This window comes from Dermacentor andersoni, chromosome 8 (genome assembly GCF_023375885.2).
Source record: "Dermacentor andersoni chromosome 8, qqDerAnde1_hic_scaffold, whole genome shotgun sequence".
In the NCBI taxonomy this organism is placed as follows: domain Eukaryota; kingdom Metazoa; phylum Arthropoda; class Arachnida; order Ixodida; family Ixodidae; genus Dermacentor; species Dermacentor andersoni.
This window is the reverse complement of record NC_092821.1, coordinates 78,494,140-78,518,887: the sequence shown is the minus strand read 5'-3', so window position 1 is coordinate 78,518,887 and position 24,748 is coordinate 78,494,140. Positions and strand designations below refer to the sequence as shown.

The following is a 24,748-nucleotide window of genomic DNA, read 5'->3' as shown; positions in this document are numbered from 1 at the left end:
AGTGATGAGCGTTATCATTTTGCTGTTACGCTTTTCGGGCGCCGTGGTATAAGTGATGGCTTGTCTGCCACAGTGCATTGAAATTCACGATATTGCAAAATAAAAGTACTACAGGGCGTGTTTAGCAAACGTTGAATCAACGAAGATGGAACAGGCGTTCTTCACGCTTGCCGCACCAAGCAACTAATGTTTATCACTTTAATCGTAAGCAAGAAAAGTGATAGTAAACTTTTTATTGCCTCGTCTGTCTCACTCCGCATAAATAGTGCACAGTATTTATTTTCCACTCAACATGTACCCAAACAAAACACATCTTGATATGATCAAAATATGCATATTTATTCCTAGTTGCTACACCGGAAAAGCTGAGCACTCAATCTGGCTCGACATATAAAGATAAAAAGCCAACGCATGCTTTAATACTCGTAATAAAATTTTACCAGAATTTATAAGATATGGGAGCGTTCAATTAGAGGTGATGGATGCCACATCGAAAGCCTGCTCAAAAAAAAAAAAAAATACTTTCCGCGGCTAGCAGAGGACAAAGGACGCTTGTCATCTGCAAGCGAGGACAGCAGGTGTGAGAAAACAGAAGACACATTTGTTGCCCGGCGTGAGTTGGGCACGCTGTCGTCTGCTCCGTAATTATCGGCTGCAAGCCGTCTGCTTAGCACTGACACCCCTATATTACACCAGGTGGTTTCTTCAGGCGTACTTCTTATTCCTTTTTCGCAGAGAACTGGACTATGGCTTCAAGTTCTTTACATTTTTTTATTGGTAAGGAGTAATTTGGTCGTCTTTGTAATGTTTCTTCGCAACACTACGCCAGCGTTTTCTCCTGGTAGCCCCTTTCTACGTAATGATGCTCAGGAATGTGTCGTCTGCCATAGTCGACTGTCGCTCTCGCCTCGTTGCAGGGGGGTTCTTTTTGTTTCGAGCGATGACTTGCCTGCCTCGTACTGCACCTGAAGACTCAATTTCGAAACTGTCCTCAGCTCGAAGGCAGAGTAGACGGGACACTTGAGTGACGGACAGTGACGCCTCTCCGTCCCGAGACGGGTTGCAGAGCGTCTGCGATTATTTTCTCATGATGTGGGAGCTAACGGGGTTGTCAAGAAGGGTGGACGGCGTTTCTTGGTGCGTGCTGGCAACCAAGAAACGTGAAGAGTTAAAATGGGGGAATAATATTTTAAATATTATTGTCATGTTGAGGCAGGTGTGCTAATGATAGCGAAATTCTTCTACTTGTGATTTTCCTTTCTGCTTGCGAAATATCGTTGTAACGCCAGGCGTTTAGAAATACTGTTATTTATGCTGACAGATGACACTCTTGCGACATGATATTCTTACGCGCCAACGCATAAAGCAGTACCTTTTGGCTCTTAGAACCATGTGACCTCATTCGGATCGTGTGACCTGAATAGGACATTGTGTTCTGACAGGTTGACATTATTGAGCTGATATGACTCCAATAACATTACCTTTGTTCTTGCTTGAGTATTAGATATGAGGCGAGCAGAGAGACAGCAGTACCTGAGCGGGCACTGATGGCTTGAAGGGTTGCATCCGAAATCAATGGGTGACCATGGAGCTAAGCGTCGCTTCCCATTTGTGAAGCCACAGACGCACATGCGAAAGCTGCAAAGGAGGGTTTAGGCATTTGAACACTTCTATGCATTTAAAGGGTGAAATAATTTGTTTAGTGCCTGGTAATTCATTAGTGAACTTAGTCAAAAATCTACTATAGCGGTAAAAGGCAGCCATTTCTGTCGACATAACAATTGCTGTGTTGTGGAGAAACTATATTAAAATAATTAATGAAGGAGTGATTGTGTAACTATTGGTCACAATTATGACCACAAATTGGGCAGCACTTGGTGGTTTATCAAAAAGCTTCTTTGTTAACAAGAAACTCGTTTGCAGCGAACCTTCGGGTCGGTCGTCACTTCAAGATGCTCGCAATTTGCGAAAACAACTTGGAAAGATACGGCCAACGGTTTCACTCTAGGTCACTGGCTAGTTGCACATAATGTAATACGGAAAAATGAAAAGCAACAATATTTTAATGAAATTTGGCTCGTAGACTTGTTGATTGCGACGAGTGATTTCAGCTCGGGTCATGAAAGTTTCGTAGAAACGCTCTCGGCTAAGTTCTTTCTACGAGACGATGAAGGAACACTCGAGTAGCCAGTCTAACTCATTCTCAATTTGTGGACGTTTGTTCTCGCAAAAGATTGTCGTCTTTGGTACTGGCTCTTCCAGGTCACATTCCGTTCACGCCCTATGTTGTATCTTCTATAGTGAAATTTACACAAACATAATAACAATCCTAGCAGGAGGCAAGATAAGATTCTCTCCCCAATCAAAGGCAGAGTTTAAGTCAGGCAAAGTTAAATGTTAGTTGGAATTTTCTTAGTAGAAAAGCGCAATATTCCGCCATGCAAGTTTGTACTCATTCGCTGCGACAGCAGCTAGCTCTCAGAGGCAACTTCTCCATAACAGCTGTTTCCATGCGATGCACACAACGTCTCCTCCGTCCTCGACAACATTGCCAACTATGAGCTCCGAAATACGCGCAGAGAGGCCACCTCTCTCAAAGTCTGCGTTGTGCGCGAAACCCCCGCATAAACCGCCGAACATGAAGTTGCGCGCTAGCTCGGTAGCGAGGACATCCTGCTCGCAGGTGGTGTCTTAGGAGCCAAGCAGGAGACACCCAAGACACCACGATGGCAATACAACTGTACCAATCACTAAGATGAATCTGTATCAACTTATAGCCCAAATTTTGGCTCTACTCCAACGTCCACGGTTCTGCTTGCATGGGCCCTCTGCGATGGCGTGTGGCCAAGTTCTCCCTTTAAAGCGATTGCTTTGCTTATACTTTGCATACACCATCACTTATATCCAGTGAACTTGCTTTGTAATATCCGTGTCTTTTCTAACGGTTCGGCATGTGCTGTACATAGTACTTATATACTCACCCAACCATGCTTCTTTATGCTGACCCCTTTGTACTGACGCCGGCGTCCGGCTCCGCCTGCTCTGGTCACATGGCTCATGGTCACATGGTCACACGGGGCTCTGGTCACGTGGCTGCTTCTGGGCTCCGACGCTGGCGGCGTTGTTGGCTGCTATTTGTATGGTTGACGTATAATAACAGAGCACGCCGCCGCGCAGGAACCGTCGTGGAACTCCCCTACACAGTTTCATTCTAAAGAGAACTTAGCGAATCAAACACTTGCGTCGAAAACGTTTAAAGATAAGCAGCCACGTAATCAATTTCTAACCTGTGCAGCATCACCTAGGCTCTCGCTAGACATCTGTCATCGTATTGAAGAGAGGTACGCCGATCTCTGACGTAATCTGATCTTTCAGCTTTGGCACCATCTTTGTGCCCGACAACTACGTTTGCGCTGTATCCGGCTATTCTTCTTTAACACTGCGATTAGCGTTCCTTGGATGATCAATCACTTTTCAGGGGTGGACTGTCTAGCTATAGAGACTCCGGTATTCCGGTATTCGGATAAACGCAAGTGGCATGGCATGGCATGGCAAGAACTTTATTTTAGTCCAGAGAAACTAGGGTCCGAGGGCACAAGCCCCCAGGCTAAGTCGGTGGCTCCGCCCACGTAGGCACCGGTAGGCCAAAGGCTTTCCCGATGTCGTGAGCTCTCCGGACGGCCAGGAGTTGATCTTGGAGGACTTCGCTGGATATGCGCCGACTCCAGTCCTCCTCACTGTTGAGATCCGAAGCCCTTTGGTTGGGGCACAGCCAGAACATATGATCAAATAGACTAGGCGTTTTACCGGATGAGCGGAGGCACAATTAACGTGCACGGCTTGCACGGTGCAGCCACCTGGTAGCACAGAGCTCAAACATACGAACACAGAGGTAATCAATCAAGTGTGCTCTACTTCGCTGCCGGTGTAAATTTCCGACAGTGGCATAACGTTGCTGCCGAAAATTTGCACCAACAGCAAAGGGAAATATGCTTGGTTACAACAAAGCGGGGACGTTTAATGGTGAACTGCAGGCTGGTCGCAGAATTGTGTTATCAAAACTGGGCTAAACTGCGACACTGTGTAATCAGACTGGTCCTTGATGGCTCGATCCTGACACCAGTACATAAGATATGCGATAAGGACTTTAAAGAATCACTAAGGAGCAAAATAATTTGAGCTGCATTACCCCTCTACAATACCCGAAAAGCCACCCCCACCGTGAGAAGAGAGAGGCTAGATAAGCCTGAAAAAGAGCAAAAATAAAAGACTGCTTGCGACGCCACGTTTATGCTGGACCAACCCGCAGTAAATTCAGTGATTTTGACGGTGCATACCTGCTCGGGATTATAGTTGAGCTTTTATCGGTAAAAATGTAATACAGTATATTCGAAACGAATGAAGCACTGAAACTACCAAACTTCAGAAACTTTAGTGAGGCACAGAGGGTGCAAATACGAACGAAAGGCTTTCAAATGTATGACTTTAATCTGACGTACCGGCGCGGGGTTACAGCGCGAAATTACGAAACTGGAACTTCAACCTCCCTTTTCTCTTCAAGTAATCAACCTCTTGCTGCGAAAAACGAAAATAAAGTTTTGAAACAGTAGTTTATCGGTGTAGCGCTTTCTATTTAGTGTCACTTTCACGTGATCTCTAATTAGAGCCGCTCTTGAAGGCACTGCAATCAAAGGTGCGCAATCAAAGGAATCGTATCGCAGTCGCACAGGAGCTACGAAGTGCGCGAGTTTCGCATTTGGCGTCTTTCTCCGAAACTAGCATCGGCGTGCCGTTGATTGGACGTAACGGAGGTCTCTTACAGAACTGAGGCACGCAACTGATAATTAGCGGCACGCTAACAGCGCCATCTTGAATATCTGTAGTATGGTTTACATTATTAGGCTGGCTAATTTTTGTGCATATCACTGTGGATCAATGGCAATATGCCGACAGTCTGTATCGTCTGTCTTCGATTGCAGACGCCGCAGAGTCAGACAAAGATGGCGGCAGCAGCAACGGCGGCAGCGGCAAGCGGCGGCGGACGAGGACCAACTTCAACGGCTGGCAGCTGGAGGAGCTCGAAAAGGCGTTCGAGGCCAGTCACTACCCGGACGTCTTCATGAGGGAGGCCCTCGCCATGCGGCTAGACCTCATCGAATCACGCGTACAGGTGAGTGACGTCATTGTGGGCGCAGTGCTGCCCAGTGTGTGTAGTCGCTTTTTCAGCTTCGTCCGCCACCAACTCCATCTTTCTCACGGTGATGTCACGTAGAGATACGAGGCATTTGCATCGCCGTAGCGCGTATTTGCGATGAATGCACGTTAAGAGTGCGTTCGCCGTCCTTTCAGATTGAAGTGGTGTCTGTCGATAATTAAAGCATCGCTTTGGACAATGTTGCTTAGAAAGTCCCAACTGTCATTTCTGGCGTGGGAGATTTGTAATCAATCAGCGACCGCTAGAGTGTCCATGCAAGGATCGGTGTGAGGAAAACGAAGAAAAAAAATGACTGGTATATTTTTGAAATAGAAACTAGAAATAAAAAGAAGAAAAGCTAAAGTTAGGACGAGAACATCGAGATTTTCTTATCAAAGTACGCGACGTTGAAGTTGTGCATACAAAATCATTGCGACGAGTTCCGAGGCAGGCATCGTCGTCGCGACCATCAGAATCCAGTTGAGAGAGACGTGTCTGGCATGTATCGCGGTTTTGACGTGCCAGACACGTTTAATCTCGGTGAGCATTCTGCCTGCTTAGCAGAATGCTCAACTGTCGCGTTTTCCGACGACGCAATAACATGGTCCCGCATTTATTCGTCTTTTTCCTCCCCAGTACGCCAACGTCCGATAAAAAGTAACCTCACCACCTAATCACCACCTTCGTTGCTATAGAAAACTGCGTGATATCTTCAACAGGTGCCGAAGCAGATGATGCCAGCCGTCTTTTCCGTTGTCTGCGCACGATGCACGACGCCTTCTGTCAGCCGTGAAATCCCGGACGTGTTTCTTTACCATGGGCCGCCATGCTGAAGCCCGCTTTCTTGAAGAAGCTCTTTAACCCTCACATCACTCAGGGAGCATGGCTTTCTTTGTTTTACTCGCCCCGCTGGACTGATAGATAAACGCGTCTGATCATGCCTTCTGCAAAACTCTATGAGGTGCCGGCAGACGTTCTATTGAGACATTTCCTGAACGCTCTCGCCTGCTCGCGTGCGAGCTCGCACAGAAGAGATCAGAGGAAGGAACCGCGAGCTGCCCTTTGTTTTCCTCCGCCCACCTTAAACACCGGGTAGCATCGCCGTAAGTCCTGCTTTCTTGAACGCCGTCTTGGCCGGCACTAAAGACAGGCACGTTTCGTCAGCGCCGTCTACTAGAAGCTCGGCGAGAAATTTCTGGTGCGGGGCGCGGGAGCAGACGGCTCTTTTCGCGCATTCGCGCGCGACGCTCATCGTGACGCGTGCGCGGGTGTTGCAGACGTCGTTCGTGACGTGTTGCAAAGAAGAAAAAAAAGCAACAGCGATCGGCGGCTATGTTTAGAGGGTCGCTTTTCTCTTACCCGTGACTTTTTTGAGCGACAGGGCTTGCCTGTGATGCCAGCGGCGAAGGCGCGGCCGAAGCCCCTTTTCCGACCATTTTCCGCCCATCGTCTGCCATCTTCTGTGCGGCGCAGACGGCGCGTCAAGGTTTCAACGAGTCGTTGCCGACCGATTCCCTTGGGTTCACGTCGGGCTTCTCAAAAATTCCTCACTTCCGCGTGTTGTTTCGGGGGTTGTGCTAAAGAATATTAGAAGCATGCAAGCCTTTCCTTATCAGTGTTTCGAGAACGACCTTAGACCCAGGTTTTTATCCTCGCTGTAGGGGAGTTCCACGAATCCCTAAGGAAACACCTTGTTAGCTTGATGCACCTCTTTTCCCGGGCGCTCTGTTCCCGCAACCAGTGATTTCGAAGGCTGCAAAACCGTTTTAGGTCTCAGAGTTTTGCTGTAGCCATTGTTCCCGCGGTGCGACCCAGTGCGGTGGGCCGCCATCTTTATTACAAAGATGGCGTAGCACATACTACTCTTGTAGTTCTGGCCGAAATGACTGCTATTACTTGAGAGGGCGATTTGCTGAACAACTGCTTCTTAGCTCTGTGCAACTATACAGTTGCCGCTGTCACGCACTCACACACACGCAAACACACGCACGCATGCATGCTATAACGCATGTGCACACATATTCACGCACGCGCACACACACGCACACACGTGCACACGCGTATGTACACACAAACACACGGACGCACGCACGCTGGCGTGCAAACGCACACGTACATGTATGCAGACATACGAACATTCAAACACGCAGGCACATGCACACGCACACACACACACACACACACACACACACACACACACCCACACTGACGCCCGCGCACACACACAAACAAAGCCATAATACTTGCATATGTTTATATATTTTAATGCATTTCCTAATTGTTTCGCAATAATAATTATGTGTCTGGCCAACTATAGCTTACGGTAAAGCTTTCTTACACGGTACTTATACCAACGCACGCACACACACACACACACACACACACACACACACACACACACACACACACACACACACACACACACACACACACACACACACACACACACACACACACGCACACGCAAACAAACAAGCGCGCGTGAATCTGCGCATAATGCTGTGAGCCTTTGTTGCCTCTGGCTATAGGAAGTATCCCAGGAAAGCACTTAGACAACTAGGGACGCCATCACGTTGCTGCCGTGATGTATCCCTCTTATGCGTACATTCTGTACGGTTCTCCGTGTATGCAAGCAGCCTTGAACCCGGGTTACGCGCGAGGTACGAGGTTTAATTGCTAGCCTCGCTGAAATCGCACGTGCTAAGCAGATCCTTTTCTTTCGCCACCGTCGTAATCGTTGCGCCAGCTTGTTTGGCGCGTACGTGTGTATATGCTGCTGCCGGGCCTTCGGCGAAACGCGCACAATGAGCGGCGGTCCTACATGCACCGTCTACGACAATGAGGCTAGTTCTCCGAGACCAACTCCTTCTCTGTGCATTTGAGTAGCAGACGGCGCGCTAGCGCGTGCCTTCTGCATGTCGTCTGCAGCTTATGGAGACTTCTTTTTTTACTTGGAAGCACACAACCCATTGAAATCAGTAACGCAACTCGTGGGAATAATAAGTGCTCAATTTACATTGTTACGGGCATTCAACTTTGCCCCTTCCCATTAGCGTCTGTATATACTCTATGCTCTCTCTTTAGCAGGCATAAGTTAGCACTCCTCTTGCTTCCGCATACTTCTGTCTGGTGATCATCTGTTTGGTGAAGACTTCTGGTACGTTTCGATTTGCCCTGTTTTCTGTCTGCTGTCCTGTCTTAATGAAGACGAAAGCGAAATACACTGGGACATATTATTTCCGCATGCCAAGTTAAGGCACCGACGTGTTCGATCGTATCACCGTGGAAGTATCACTCATACATACCAGACCAAATTAAAAAGAAAAGACGAATTAGAACGTCTGTGCTGAAGGCGTCCGCGTTGGGAAAGAACGATATCAAAAAGAAACCGCAGACCGCTTAAACCACGTTCTTATATTATAACCAATACTACACTGCTGAATAGCACTTGGCGCTGTTGTCGTTTCAGGCATCGTAGTCTTGAGGAGGCTTGCATCTAAGTATGGATGCTTCTTTCCTCGGTTCGGCCGTCCGTCAATAAATCGTTTTGGCAAACATGCGGTCTACAGTTTGTACTTAGAAAATATGTGTCACTGCTCCTATAATAAAGGACACCAAATGGTGGAAGACGAGCTCGGTGAGTCATTTTCAAGCTTTCTTCAGATAATACGAGCTTTGTGCTTTCCGTGCCATGATGTCACGGTAGTTGGACCAACAGCCGAAGCAGCGGCAGCTGTGGGTCGTGCATGAATCTGTCGCGCCATGTTCGGGGACGCAGAACCTTCACCCGAGAAGCATGACGTCACGCAACAGGGCCCACAAAACTTTTGTGGCCCGCGATAAGTTCGTTCTGCGCAGCTGCATCGGTGTAATCTTCGGGTCGTGTGTATAAGAAACCCACAAGACACTTCCGACGCCAGCAGCATCGTTCGATCTCATTCAGCACTGCAGGAGAGGTGCGCTTTGAAAACGGGTGGCGCAGATGCCGTGGGGCTCTGATGTAGTCGTTCTCGAGAAAAAAAAAATGAGCCCTTTACGAGAAAAACAATTCAAGCAGGGACAGACCGCACGTGAGCGACTGGCCCAAACCACCCGCAAACGGCTAGCACGTGAACCTTACAGAACGGCTTTTTGGAGCGCGATTCAGGAGCCATAAAATAATAAATATAGACCTACGTTCATTCGTTATTTTCCGGCTTGCCGCTTTTAGAACACTTCGTAAGAACTCGCGAGAACGCAGTTAGTGATATACAAGAATAAAATGAAAATGAAAAGCATTCGCGCGTCCTTACACATCCAATCTTTCCGCTCTGCAAACGCGTGCCGCTGCATGCGTATGCGCACGCGCCCTTTGCTCACGCTTCACACACGCACAAGAAAAAGACTCTTAGTTATTACGTTTTTATTATTATTTTCAGCTACGGCTGGCGGCACAAAATGCTTGCGTGTGCCTCGGCACTTGAAACCATGATACGGCAGCCGTACCGTATGGTCGTTCGCTTTATTGTTTGCACCCTTTAAATCTATTCACCGCTCACAAACGAAGAAGCGCAATCTTTGGGCTGTGACGGAGCGTGTAGGGGCGTCGTGGCTCAAATCTCTCTAGCTCTATGAGCGCGTGCCTCCACAGCTCGGTAGCAGAGAAGGCGCTATAGCCGTACAACGCTTCGTGAAATAAAATAACATATATATACATATAATAAAAAGAGCATCGGGAAGTCCGCGAGCTTATCAGCGCCCGTTTCGAGTGTTGAGTACGTAGCACTCGAGTCAGTTTCCTCCATGGCACGTTTTTTCTTTCTTTTTTTTTTTTTTTTTTTTTTGAGGCGCGTTCAACCGGCCGTTAACTCAGTTTAAATAGAGAACCGCCAAGTGGAGTGAGTCGTATCTACGACCCGCGCAAAGCACCAACAGGAGCGAGCGCGCACGCTTTTCGGATGTGGTCACGGGACGTTGAGCGTTACGCGTGTCGTTTGCCGCCGCAGCCGTATAGACTATACCATACGCGGTGCGATAACCCAAGCAGTGGTGCACGCGGTTAGCCTCTTATCGAAAGCGGTTGGTTCCACGTCCTATACGTGCTGCACCGGTCACGGCTCTACTTGCGCGTTCGGAGCGCCCTCCACGGACGGGTGTGGGAAATTCGCACTATCTTGGTGAACAAGGATGGTGCATATTTCTCAGCATAATTGTCTGCGGCACCCAAAGAAAATCACGCAGGAACTCCTCTGGGAAGTTGTCTAAGTATAAGGATCGACATTTGGGCGAGTTGGTACTGGTTGAACATCTTGAAGGGGCAGCACAATAAGACTAATAAGGCGCGAATAAAGTTTGTTGTGAGTTCCGCGCTGTCCTGTGTGTTCCTGCCTTCTGTCTTCGTCTTATTGCGCTGCCCCTTCAAGATGTCTAAGTATGCTTAAGCATTGTGCCACTTGCTCATCTCCGCGCAGCCCGGTGTCATTATCAATGTCATGCAACTTGATCCGGCCGGTATAAACCCTTATCAACCCTCACTGGCCGTTATCAACCTTTTCGAAGGTCATCCGACCCTTATCTACCTTTATCGCTCCTCATCAACCTGAATGCCCAGTTGCAAAACGACCACTACATTTGCTGAGGCGGTGATGAAATGCTTTATTAATGATTCGGACGCTTGTCTTGAGCTTGTTCTTTATTGAAACGTATGTTGTGCTGTGTGTTGTATCATAATCATCAATTTCAATAAATGTACGCACTGTTCGCTTCACTTTGCTGAGCGCTTGTAGCCTCCATCTTGCGTGGGTATGAGCTATGGCAGTCGACTTAGCTGACAGACGGTATCAGAACACGCACGCATATATATATATATATATATATATATATATATATATATGTGTGTGTGTGTGTGTGTGTGTGTGTGTGTGTGTGTGTGTGTGTGTGTGTGTTGAATTTGAAGGCTTTATATGAACGCTTTATATAATTAACCTTTGGCAGTACTCCGTTTCCAAGGAATCCTACCGGGCCACCAGCAGCCGTGCTTGCTAGGGTCTGGATCAGTCCCCGGTTTTCTGCTCTCCTTTCCCACCAGAAGCGCACATGCACACATTCCGCGAACGTCCCACGAAGAGTGCAGTTGCTTAATGCCCGGGTCACGTGGCCGATAAAACCCAAAGCGGAGAGCATTCAATAGATCACCATGGGATCGGCAGGCTGTCATTTCTCGCCCTTGTTCCCCCACTCTCTTCGCTGACGAAAAATGCCGCTCATTACACGCTTGGTGAGTAGCGCAGGTACCGGAATAGTACGCAAGGAAACTCTCGGCACAAGCCCACGTTCATATATACGGACCTGCCGGGCGTGACTCGTAATGACCCTGCCAAGCGATGCTGGTTGAGTAGGTAAGCGTTGAGATATGGGAAAAAAGAAAGCGAGCTCGAAAAACAGACGAACACCAGAAAGACGAACAGTAGGCGAACTCTCGGTGCTCGCTTATGCACATCAATAAACACAGCACCCGGCTACTAAGGCACGCAAAGATACATTGTTTAACGGCTAGTGTGCAGATATACATTGCCTAATTGACTTACACAACTGCCCGATCGGGAACAATCCCCTAATAAAATTAGTATTATTTCTTATGTTTACGCATCCACATCTTTTACACAAGGGATGGATTACTGAATGTGAATTGTAGGAGAGGAATCGTCCCGTCGCCCTTTTTTGCAATCGTATCGCTTTCGGGGGTTGGGGGGGGGGAGGCCTCTTTTCACTATATGTGGCCTACGACACTGCTATATATGGGCATCTATATGATGGCAACTACAGCGGGACATAATGCCCCCATAGCCGCCCGGTGGAAAGGACAGCACAGTCAATGATTACGCGGATTGTGGTCGCGTAGGCAAGCTCCTGTTTTCTTTCTCTCTTATTCATATAGTTTTTTTTCTCAAATACGAAAAGCTTACCTTTGACGTTCTTTAGGTGTGTGTGACAGCCGTATATAGGGTGTCCCAGCTAATGTTAGCCTAGTTCTTCTACGAAAAAGAAAACAAAGAAAGGAAAAGAAAGGAGAAAAAAACTAAGAAAACAGACATGATACGAGCTATGATTGCAAGACTTACGGTGACCCGCCGTCAAAACGGTTGACTAGCGAACACTGTAGTTCTTAAAATTGTATCTCGCACCAGTGCTTGTCAATTTATTTTTTTCGTTGAAAGGCTTGGCTAACGTTAGTTGGGACACACGGTATACAACTGAGGGGAACAGACGCAGTTCATGCAAGGGGAACAGTGATGGTCCGTCTAGCTGTTGTAATCGCAGTTAATAGGCTCAGTATTCGTACTGTTTGTCGTTAGAATACATCGCTCCTTCTGCGCATCTTTCACTCTGCAAGTAGTCGGCACTCGTTTACACACGTACAGACACCGACACTTCTGTCTATAACAATGGGACAACCGGGAAGCATACTAAACCTTCTCCTCAAATGCATTGATGCCCGGTTCAACAGCTTTCTGAACTAAGAAGGCCTGTATTACAGGCTTAAAACAAAAACTAATGGTAGTATTCCTTCGCAGATGTAAGTAAATCCGCGCAACCTTTAAATCAAAGACAGTAAAATTGCATGGGGCAGTTCCCACATCGCTTCCGAAGCGCTAGGGATCTTGTTTGCCGCTGCCAGATATCTATTTCAGGGTTTGCAAGCACCTTCATCAAATGCGGCGCAATTCCTTCGCTGTACCCGAGCCTTTTCAAACGTTTCACTGCACCAAGCTCAGCACCTCTGGAGTCCCCTCTATAACTGACGCATGTTTTTGTATTCTGCATCGGCTCTATACTGGCGCAGGGCAGCCCGTTTCACCGACTTGGCAACGCGGGCGCTTAGGAAAATTTTGATGGAAGCTGTAAAGCTAGCTTTTCTATATTTCGGACTTGATACCGACCTTAACGTCGCATGCGGCCGACCTACGCTGCACTGCAATAATTGCTGTGGTACAGAAACTAGAACTAAAATAAAAATAGCAAACGAGGGGAAAGCTGACAGTGGTTGTGTAGTCTTGATTACTTATGATGCCGCCAAGACGTAGTCACCGAACAGCTAATTATCCGAGGGTTATATATTAATGTTCTCAAGCGAAAAGGAGTACCATCAGCGCAGCTAGTCTAATGCGACTGATTGCCCACTTTCTTTTGTTTTCGCTATCAACTAAACGAACACAAAACCATTGATACTCGTTACCCTTCCTCTGTGTCTACATTGTTTGCGCCTACCAAGCTCGATCTAAGCGGGCAACATAAACGCCGCGTGGTTTCATAGACCTCAAAATTTCAATCGCCCGATGCTCGACTAAACATCACCCTCAGAGTAAAACAAACTTTGCCTTCATCAGAAACGCCCCGTGAGGCCCTGCTTGAGCACGCCATACGGACAGCGTAAGTACGGAAGATTACCCCTCACCCCCCCCCCCCCCCCCCCAACCCCCCCACCCGCCTTGTTGCCATCATTTAATTCTGGCGTTTTTAAGGCCCGAGGCCTCTATATCGTCCCCGGCGACCTTGGCCCGTGCTCTGGCATATTACAGCGCACCAAGCGTCGCTGCGCCAAAATTACGGCACGCTAAACCGTGCGACGAACTCTAGAAACGCATGCAGCAAGAGGTCGGCAATTTTCCGATGCGTCATTACACGTGGCTCCCGGATGCAGAAATTGATTTTCCGTGTTCCCCCCCGAGAGCGATTGCGCTCGAGATTTCGTTTGAACCGATTTCGGCAGGCCGGCTAAAATGTGTGTCGCGCGAGAAGGAAATTCAGACGCGCTTTGTGGAAAAGCGTGTCACGTAAGTTGCGGTCGTGCGTTAAGCTCTTCCGGTTGCGCGATCAAACGCAGAGCCGCTTAGTGGAACCGCGCAGAAATCCCATCTCCTCTTTCAATGATAATATTGTGCTTCATTATCTTCCGCAGAAATGTAATGAATTAAAGGCGAGGAAAGAGACGGGGCGTTGCAGTCATGTTGCGTGCGTCGACCTTATTGTTTACAATTTCCCCCGAAAGGAATTATTCGGCAATTGAACACATGTCATGTGGACAATTGTGACATTCTTTGGCTGTATTAGATTGAACGTGAAAACAGGAAGAAACGAGATAGTGCAATGTGGAAGTTAAATATTTGCTCGTTGTTATTAGCTGTCTTTCTTATTATTGGACTTGTTCTTTAGCGCTTTCTTTCATTATGTTTTCCGATGTAAAATGTACCGCTTGTTTTTCTTTCCGTTTTTTCCCTTTCTTTGAGCGTACCTTTACAGCGAAGATAACTTTGACGAGCGTTACCTGTACGTAAGGACACAGCTCTGCATCCGCATGTGGATTGCACTTATATGCATTGGTTTTGCGGCATATTTCCATGTTGCAGGTTTACTAATCCAGTAATCGAACTCTGCTATCTTAATTCCTAATCAATAACGCTAGCGTTGGTATCGCACGTGCGAATTTGAAGATACGCGCAAATGAAAACATCATTGTGCTGTAGGAATGTTGAGGCTCTGTTCAACTCCGCAAGAAGAGTCCGCAATATGTGAAGTAAATACATTGGCATTTCAATTAAGTGGTGAAGCCGCAGAGAAGAATAGAAAAACAAACATACTTGCGCTATACGGGACAAAGCTATAGCTTAAATATCGGCGTATTACGAGACACGTATGCTGTAAGGCTACTTCGAAAGGGATGTAAATTTTGGAATTGTCGCTAAGCCGATGTGGCTTCATGCGCAGCTCGCTTTCTGTCCTGGAACAGCAACATATACCCTGGAATGAATAATAGTGTAGTTAGTGAGAGTAACTTTCTGAACAGTGTTGTAAATTAAGTGAGCATGCATTGTTGTTTGTTGAGCGGGTAATATCTGCCAGTCTCCTATGCGAGCCAGCCCATAAATAAGAAGCGCGTTGTCTGCCACAGGACGTTAAAATAAAAGGATCTGTTTGGAATAAATAAGCATAACGTGATGCATTGAAATGTAGGGACAGCGCAATTAAAAAAATCAGAGAGAGAGAGAAGTCATTTTCTGCGCTCACATGTATCTAGTGCAGTCCAGTCAGTTATAGCAAGGCACGAAGAAAATAAATGCATCCGACGCGCCATTTAGCTTCAAATCACCTCCTGTTTGTACTACGCAGCTCTCCCCGTGTAGTAGTAAGGGCTGGCGAAGACGGGAGCGGACATACATAAAAATTTAGTGCGCACACGCGGAGGAGCAATGAAGAAACTCAAGAGTGGCAAGGAGGCTTTCCAGAGGGAAAGCGCGGATAGGTTACCCGAAATGCCCCTGCAACATTTTTTCGTGGGTGTCGTCTGTTGGTCGTCTGCTTGCTCTACAGAGCGACATCCTGCGGACTCCGTCTGCCAGGTTTCCTTTCGTTATTTATTATCCCACTTTTTCTTTTTTCGGCGCCGTGCTCTTTCTTGCGAAGCCGCCATACGTTTGCCCCCTAACTGGCTTCAGCAGTGTTTCTTTCTTCCTTTCTTTCTTTCTTTCTTTCTTTCTTTCTTTCTTTCTTTCTTTCTTTCTTTCTTTCTTCGCCGCCGCACCACGAACCTTACGCGCCCCTTGCGCTGGGAATGGCCGGATCGTTGAAATAATGAGCCAGATAATTGCGTCCACGACGTCTGTAACGGCCGTGACCAAACAAGCTTCTTTCGCCTTAACAGGGCGCCGTCGTCGAATTTACCCTCCGTATCTCTCCTGGCTACTTCTCTCGGAGTTCGCTTACCACTTCCCCTCTTCCTCCACCCTCAATCACTCGATTTGGCTTGATTGTAGCCAGGCTCGACTCTCGGCTGCGCCAACGAGCCGACGACGTCGACGCACTATACTTAGAGGAAAGAAACGCTCCGAGCATGGGTGTTGTTCTCTGCCCGCTCGATGGCAGCACGTACTGCGTTTCTCCATCATCGCTTATTCTTCAAGGGGGCCTACGCTCACGCGTTTTCCTTTAATACCTCCGAGCATCGGTTTGCACAGGGCGAGAGGGTTCGGCGTAATAAATAATTCGAGCCCATTAACTGGGAGCAAAACAAAACGCGAAATTGGGTATCTGTTTTCGGTGCGTACGTGCTCTCCGGGCCCCTAAGGTCGAATTGTTCTTACTTTTTTTTTAAACTGCTTATCCCCTTCGCATTTTGTTATCACACGCGGGTTTCCGCTACACTCCAGAAGGGTCACCGTTCGCCGCCGCTGGCGCTGCAACAGCGGTAGATGAAATAGCAGACGACAAAGATTCGCTACGGGCTGCGATGTTGCGCGTTTCGTCCGCTTTGCCGAGCGTCGTCTCTGTCGTCTGCTACGTGAATGGCGCGCATTGTCGTTTGCTTCTGGCTAGCTGCTGCATGGCGGGTCCCCAATAACATGGCCGCCTTGACCGGTCTCCGCGGCTGCGATTTAATTGTCGCCTTCTCCTCCTCTTCGCAGAAACCGAATGCCGAGCTCCGTAGGCGCGGCGATTTGCGCGCCGGTATGCGGGAGAACTGTGAGCCCTGCACTGTGTAATTCTCGTGCCGCTCATATTTGGCTTTGCCGTCATATATGGCCGCCGCTCGTTTAACCTTCCCTTCGAGTTGTGCGAGTAACGCGGTCCCGAGCACGAGTTCCGCTTGACGCGGGTGGTCCCTGGGTTATGGAGAACGTTCATGACTGTTATTAGAAGAATCCGACCGGGGCGATTGTAAATGAAAATGGCCCGTTCTCTCCGCGCGCATATTTCTCTCGTCGTCGACTTTGGACGCCCGACACGGCGTTTGCGCTTTTTTGGCAGCGTTCGTGTGCGGCGAATGCGCTTTGAGTTGCGCCGTTGTGCTATCTGCGTTCGTGCACCCCCGATGCCCAAGGTGGCCGGTATGCCGCCAGCTCACGTGCACGGAGAGCTCGATTCGAGCCTGTTAAGGCTAATAAGTGATCGTTTCCGACGGTAAGACCTAAAGTGATTAATCCTTCTTTGTCTGACCCTGCAAAGATAACGGTAAGCACTTGTGTTTAGTCCGTGATTGCAGGCTTAACAGTTTGATTGTCGGCGTCGTTAATCTGAGAAACAAAAGTAATTTTTTCCACGAGCTGATAGTGCATGGCTTTGCGCAGGTGATGCAGCGATATGGCTCTATGAATATACATTGTGTCAGTATTTGACATAAAGATTGGTCGTAAAGCACCACAGTTTGGTGTTACAGGATCGCGTACACCTGTGAGCGAAAGTATGTGGACCACACAGGCTCGCGAAAAAGAAAAGACGTAATTTCTTCGTAATTAATACGCATAAACGGAAACCCGACGAGTACACTAGAAAATTCGTAATGCAAAGAATGGGACTGCAGTATTTAATTTCAAGTTGCAATTACAGACAGAGGAGCAAATCAGTTTTATCGCGCAATGCCTGGTCAGTATATTTTTGCTCAAGGGTGTAGAATGGTGATGGGGATTGTAAGGCATAGTGCATGTAGGCTCCACGAAGGATGCTCGCATAATGTCCGTGTTTGACCAAGGTTGGAATGCACATCGTCATTAGTTGAGGTGTATAAGATAGGCGTCGATTGTCTGTAAAGTTAAAAGTTAAGGAACGGTCTGGTCCTCTCCCTAGAAAGCAATGATAAAGCTGCAAAATCCGGGCGCAATTCCTTGAGGAGGGTAAGCGTATCATATATATATATATATATATATATATATATATATATATATATATATTGCATCCCAACTTAACATCACAGCTTTTCCTGGTTAATGACCGTTTTATGAGCATTGTTATCAGCTGAACTATTTTGGCATGATCTAACACTACTCACGGTTGCCACAGTTTAACCGGTGACACTGGATATTACACGTGTTATGTACATATTTCTAATGTATTCTCAAATCCTTAGTATGTAGTCAGTTTCTTTGATTCTAAGTAATTGCAAAAGCTTTCTGAGTGTTCTTCACTTTTTCTATTAGAGGGTTGCCTCATTTGATGTTTTTTTTTTTTTTTTTGTAGCTACGATTTCGGAAACACGGGGCCTTCGGTAGCCAAAGTAGCTATAGTTGTCGCAGTTAATAAACAAGAACAATTAACAACAACGAAAACAGTACAAAAAACGAAAGCGCTGGCAAAGAACTTTACTATAGTGCAAAAGCGTGCTCTATCGTTAATCCATTTTCAAGATTGCGCCAACACAAGCGAGTACGTTCCCACAATAGCACTGTGTGCAACTCAGGTTAGGAAGTTCTTGTACCCCGCGACACAGGGAAAGGGCACGATTTTGGGAAATCACCGCAAGCAAAACACGGGACTTGAAGAAAGGGACAACAGGAAGCGGTAAGCACGTTCATTGCCATTGCGAAGAACAGGGATAGAAAACTGCATCTCGAGTGCGAAAACTCCCCAAAAGAGAGTTACGTCTGAAATAAACAGTTCCTGCATTGAAAGGAATTTCCTAGTTTTATTTCGGTCTTGGGATTTAGCAATATCACCGGGCGAATTTAGCTGCCAAGCTCCGTGAAAAACCCGGATCATGTGCGGAAAAATCGTGAATAAAACTGGGATGTGATTTTGACGAGGATACAGACTTCGTTTAAAATGACGATATATGAGATTAGTATAACCATCTGAGATTTACGCTAGAATGAAAAAAAAAAGAAAAATCTGTCGCGTACGTGCGTTGTGGAACTGCCTTATGTAAAATAACCAGGTCATTAATAACTTGACTCTGCTATTACGCGGATCGACTGAAGGCGAGAACATAAAGAATCCAACTACGACTCTCTTTATTTACGGTACCACTGTAACTCTGAGTGCCCGCCTAATTAGAGACATTAGCTAATGACCTCTAAAATTTCGCCTTATGTGAAGAAATTAAACACTATTGGCAAACAAACATTGAAATTTAAGCACACGACATATATATTTCTCCAATATTTTTCTACGTGAATAATTTTGCGACAGCTTCTGGAACAACTTTCTTGTTAGCACCCGCCGAAGGTGGCTTAGCCACTATGGCGTTGCGCCGCTGAGCACGAGGTCACGGGATCGAATCCCGGCCGCGGCGGCCACGTTTCGATGGTGGCGAAATGCAAAAACGCGCGTCTGCCCTGCATTGGGGTAACGTAAAGGTCCCCTGTAGATCAAAATTAACCGAAGTCCACCACTACAGCGGGCCTCATAATCAGATCGTGGTTATGGCACGTAAAACCCCAATATCCATTCATGTATCCTTATTCTTTGGTTGCACTAGACCAGCCGTAGGTAGCTTTCTACGGCGCCATGTTTAAAAAGCCGCTGCAAACGCCTCATTTTTCTTATGTGTTTCCTTGTAGCCTGCTTCATTCAATCTATTTACAGCTTGCACCAGCATAATCTGAGGGAAGGTTGTTGCCATCAGCGGTATTGCGCGGAGCGTTCTCCTGTGTAAACATTAGGCGCATTCAAAAGACACGCCATCGCACGCCCATAAAATTGGCAGCGCCTTCATTTACGTGTACGCATGGAGGAACGAGGAGTGACGTCGGCTGTGCGTGCGGCCTAGTGGCCACGCCGAAAAACACGATTAGGAACGCTTGCCTGCGCTCGGGTGCGATCTAACGCAGTCGTCGTACAAAGACGAGCTGAACTCGCAGCATAAGCAGATGAATGAAGCAGACGAGCATAGCAGACGAGCGTACAGCTGACGATAACAGGCGAGCATAGTCTGCAGTGCCGAAACGTCTGCTCGAAATATAGCTGCGCGCATGCGCTGCGCTGACGACGTCCTCTATTGCCAGACGAAAGCGGGCGTTAACGGCTACGCGCGCAAGCTCTAGGCACTTTCTTGCAGAAAGCGAGTCGTTTATTTTTTGCTTTCTTTCATTTTTTTCTAACGGAAGAAGAATGGGTGCCCGTGATTGGCAGCTCGAGGGGCAGGCGTTTTCTTGTCTTCAGCCAACCCCGAAAAGGGCGCATCCCTGATGCTTTCTGGCCACGGAGGGTCAGATTCGTGCGTCCATCACTTTGGACGAGGCTGCGAGAGGAAAAGGCAGATGGTCAATTATGTCTCGCATGCACGCTTGAGAGATGTACATAGGTGGCACCTTCGCATGTCGGGACAGCTAAGCGCCTCGCAAATGATTGCGGTTTTGTGCTTAGTCTGATGCGCCACCAGAACGTCGCGCGGACTCGTGCAATCATCTAGGTGTAGTACGACAACCGTGTTCTAGTCTTTTTTTTTTTTTTCACTTTGCTATGCAGAGACAGCGCGAAGCAGAACAAATAGTCCGCTTACCGTACATATCTAAGGCAAGACGGAATCGTGTGCATAATATATTATACTGGTATTACCGGCCCTGAAATCATCGGGTCAACATATATCAGTTGGTATACCGTGGTGTTTGCATTAAAAAAAAAAAGTTTGAAATGCTGTTACACTCTATTTCGTTGACTCACATGCACCGACAAGAGATAATTTCAAGGAACTAGTAAGCTACACGTATTCTCTTCGTACCAATTATTGATGCCTCATAATTTAGAACCCAGCTTGCATATGTCCAAACTTCATCAGTAAGGTGTCCCTGTGAATAAAGACTATAGCATTCGCTCGAACGTTAGTAAGAAAAACTGCAGTGGATAAGAAAAAAAAAAGTTGAGAACCATTTAAAAGAACATCTTAGACGTTATACCGAAACACCCACATTTCGGGCGATGGTTACTGACATGCAGGAGTGAAAGAAACTAGGAGAGAGCATTGCGTCACGCACTCAGCCTTCGGCATCCCCTTAGCTTTTGGTCCTTCAAAAGATCGACCCAACACGTGACCCTGCTCTCGGTGGACTCGGCCCAGTGGGCTTCGTTCCTGGTGGGCTTTAAGGGCGCGCACTTATTTGGATGCTTTGCCAACGGCTCTGTGCACATTTTCTCCCGATATGCTTGATGAACTTCGGTCATTTATTGCAACGTATACATTTATTGCTTTCGTCGCAACGTGCTAATGCGGGATGCGGCACCTGTCGTCTCGTCTACATGTAAGAGCGTTCGCATGAGCGTGGGAGCGCAGCGTTTCAAGGCACCTAATTTTACCGTTACATGGCCGCGTCTTGGGCACACTCTTTCTGGTTTCAGTTTTACCACGTTACACTCCATGCTAGTTATTTATTTCCTACACGGCTGACGACGACACCACTGATTGCTCGCGACGACACAGACAAGGACGGAACGCGAAACGATGACGTCACGTCAACGACAACTACTACGATGATAACGCAAGGCTTCACACGTCGTCGACCAGGTATCGCGTGCTCGGTAGGGACAAATGTAGTTTTCCTGCACGACTTCTTTCAAGGAAAATAAAAGGAGACAGAAACTTCAGCGATGATAAATATGACACGCGTGATAGCAGCAGCAACATTTGCCCGAAGTAGCCTTAATCATCATTTCTGTAATAAAATCTGCCGTGGCTAAGTGGCATGTGATATCGAGCTGCTAAGGACAAGGCCCCGGGTTCGATTCCTGGATATGGCAGTCGTATTCCAGCAAGGCAGAATGCCGAATAAAAGAAATTCCCTCGTAGTTTCAGATAGGTGCCCGTTAAAGAAATCCACGTGGTTGAAATAAAACAGGAGTTCACAAATACGTCATCTCTCACACATCTCGTGTAGTGTTTTACAGTGGTAAAGGCTACGACCCGAATTGATTTGTTCTCGTTAAACAGGAAGTGGCGGTAGGACTTACTATACGAGAGTATCCGGTTTGCTACCCTTCGAAAGGGCGCGGGTAATGAGCACACAATGAAACCTCGTTATAAAGAACAGCGTTACGCTTCCACCACCCTGCGGTGGAACAGCTGCGTCAATCGCGCCAAACTGCGCCATCCTGCGCCAAAACGGCATTTTAGACGAAAATTGCGCTGACCCTGCGCCAAAGCATGCATAAAAACGAAACCCTCCTGCCGCTGATGCTTCGCAAGTAGCAAAACTGAAATCAAAACCAACAGCATGCTATCTTGATCATCATAAAAGGAAGCAGAGGCCCGTCTATTGAGTTATCTCTATGGGTCCGTCGGAGACGTCCGGTTCGTCATCCGCGCATTTTTCTCTGACGGACGTACAATGTAGTACCTCCGTACCATCTTGATGGCGCTTTATTTCGGTGTTCATCGAACACACGTGGATACCGCGCTGTTTTCCGAAGGAGGATGTCACATTCTAGGATTAAAGGTTAGCTTTTTCTGTCTTTATGGGTGATAGCCGGACTTTGCAATAGAGCCGCTGCGATCGGAGCCGCAAATGGCGCATCGTTAAGAATGGTATTAGCGCATGGGGTACACGACGAGAACCGCCAGTTCGGTGGGTGTCGCCATGTTCGTGGACGCAACACTCTTGCGTCGGGTTTTTTGTCGCTGCGCCATTTCGGTGAAATAGCGTCGCCGTCGCAAACGCAAAATCATATTTGTCTCTCGCGCATGCTCCTGGCCCTGGCACTTTTTTTTTTTTGCGACCGAGAAACCCTTGCGGCCCCTATTCGAAAATTTCCTGATTATGCATGACATGACATGAGTATATTGCATGATGTCATGTTCAGTGCAGGCACGCGTGCTCGAACGGTCTTGCGGTGATCCTTTGCCCACAGGCCCTGACTGTCGCACTGTGTGGCATCCTGGGTTAACAAAGACGCCTTTGTTGACGACTTGTCTGTGGAGCCCTCTCTGCGTCGTACTGAGGTACCCAGCCCTGGCTCCCTTTGTGCGTCATAATGGCGTCTTTTCCTGACCGCGCTTGCGGGGTAAGCCTCGCTCACACCCTTTTCACAACCTATCGACTATGTGAGCTAATATTTGCGTGGTATATGGTAAGCGCACGTGCGTTAGACCCTGCGCCAAAAATGCTTGCTGCGGCGCCAGATCGGCTTTTTGCCAGCGGCAGGACCTGCGCCAAAAGGCGAAATGGCTGTTCCACCACGGAGTTCGATATATCCGGTAATTCGATATACCCAATGTAGCTTTCAGCTAACTTTTTTGAGGCGTTTGTTTGGCTCTTGTGTTTACTTTAGTTGGCTCAAGAAGATAGAAAGTAATCCTGTTGTTGGAAAAAAAACTTCGCGTATTGTATAATGAGTAATTTCCGCCCGTGTATTTCACTGTTTCCCAGTGCCACCAAGAATGACGTTTCCGATACGTGACATTTCGTACAGACCCGCTTCGGTCCACGTGCCACCACAGAAAGCGCGTGCCGCAGTGTCGGGCGAGGCGGCTCTTCACCTTCAAGGGGTCGATGGCTGATAGCAGCGGATGCCAGGAGTTCGATAATATACCGATAGTGTAATTCGTTATGAGTGAGCTATCTTACACTTGTAGCGGCCAATGAGTCTCGCGAATTCGATATCACGAATAATTCGCTTTGACCCGGGTTGGTTATATCCGGGTTTGACTGCAAAGGCTTGCTACAGTCGCGGAGTACGAGTGGTTGTTCGCTCGGGGCAAACATGTTGGGCCTTCCCGTCCCCATCGTTGTCCGCACGGACACAATGTTTCAGGTGCAGGCGAAGAAAGGGAGGAGAGAGGACGGGACCCAAAACGAGTCTCGCGCGAACGTCGTTATCGGAGCGCCCCTGCTCGCTGGCGTCGCCGGAAGGCGTGCGAGCGTGCCATTTCAAAGAGCAGTGGCGTGAGTGGCGGCCTCCATCGTCACGCCAGGGTTTCTTACGGTGCAACCGCGCTCCGAGTCGAGCCTAGCCACCGCGGCCGCGGCTGATGGCTTCATGACTTCACGCACCCACGCCTGCAGGCAGCGCTGTTTGCGTAGCCAAATGGCCGCGCACCCACCCGGGAGCTCATTTCTTTATCTCCTTTCGATTTCCTTTTTTTTTTCTCTCTCTCTGTTTCTGTCTTCCTCAGCTACACGTCCTATTCGAAGCGCGCGTCGAGTTTTATTCATTTCCGTGCTCCGCTCATTGTTGCCGTTGTTTGGCCTCCTTGCATCAGCATCCGTCAGTGCCAGCCATATATCCACGGTTGCGTGACACGGTTCCATCCATAGGCGTTATTATTTCGGGTTTATGCGCCACGGATTGACAGCGCTAGGCAGGACGAACCCGCTGTGCGATTCGCGTCCGCTGCCGATTCATAAATCGCGACTGAGCAGCCATATACTATATCGGTCGTTGAAGAGAAGGCGTGGAAAGAAGGCCAACTGACATTTGTTGCTTATATATCTCAGCACTGAGTGGTGGTGATATTACGAATGAGGGAGTTTGAAGGATCAAGATGAAGGAGTAAGGGTAACTGGAAATAGTGTCAAAGCGAAGGTACACCAAGAGACTTTCTTTATGAGCTGGTGGTAGGTTGAACGATTTGACTGGGTAATTTGGTGGTAAATTAATATTTCAAATACTGGCAGTACCTGTTGTCGGTTACCAGCCAATATTTTGTTCTCAGACGAAGAAAATAAATGGCATGAGGTCAGGGCAGCAGGCTGAATATAGTCACTGCAAGTATGTCGAGCGCAAGTGGACGGATACAGGGCAAGAAACTAGAGGGGACGCTGTGAGCAGTGTGTTTTCTCGCAATGTGACGCCAACTGGCCCACAAAAATGTGTTTG

At 47.8% G+C, this 24,748-nt stretch overlaps 1 protein-coding gene across 1 annotated transcript in view; it reads left to right on the top strand.

The window, feature by feature from the left end:
• LOC126538748 (uncharacterized) overlaps positions 1-24,748 on the top strand; it is a 217,530-nt gene that overhangs the window by 115,584 nt on the left and 77,198 nt on the right. Inside the window, exon 3 of the mRNA XM_050185483.2 lies at positions 4,980-5,170. Coding sequence (XP_050041440.1) covers positions 4,980-5,170 — 191 coding nt within the window. The remainder of the gene's footprint in view (positions 1-4,979; positions 5,171-24,748) is intronic.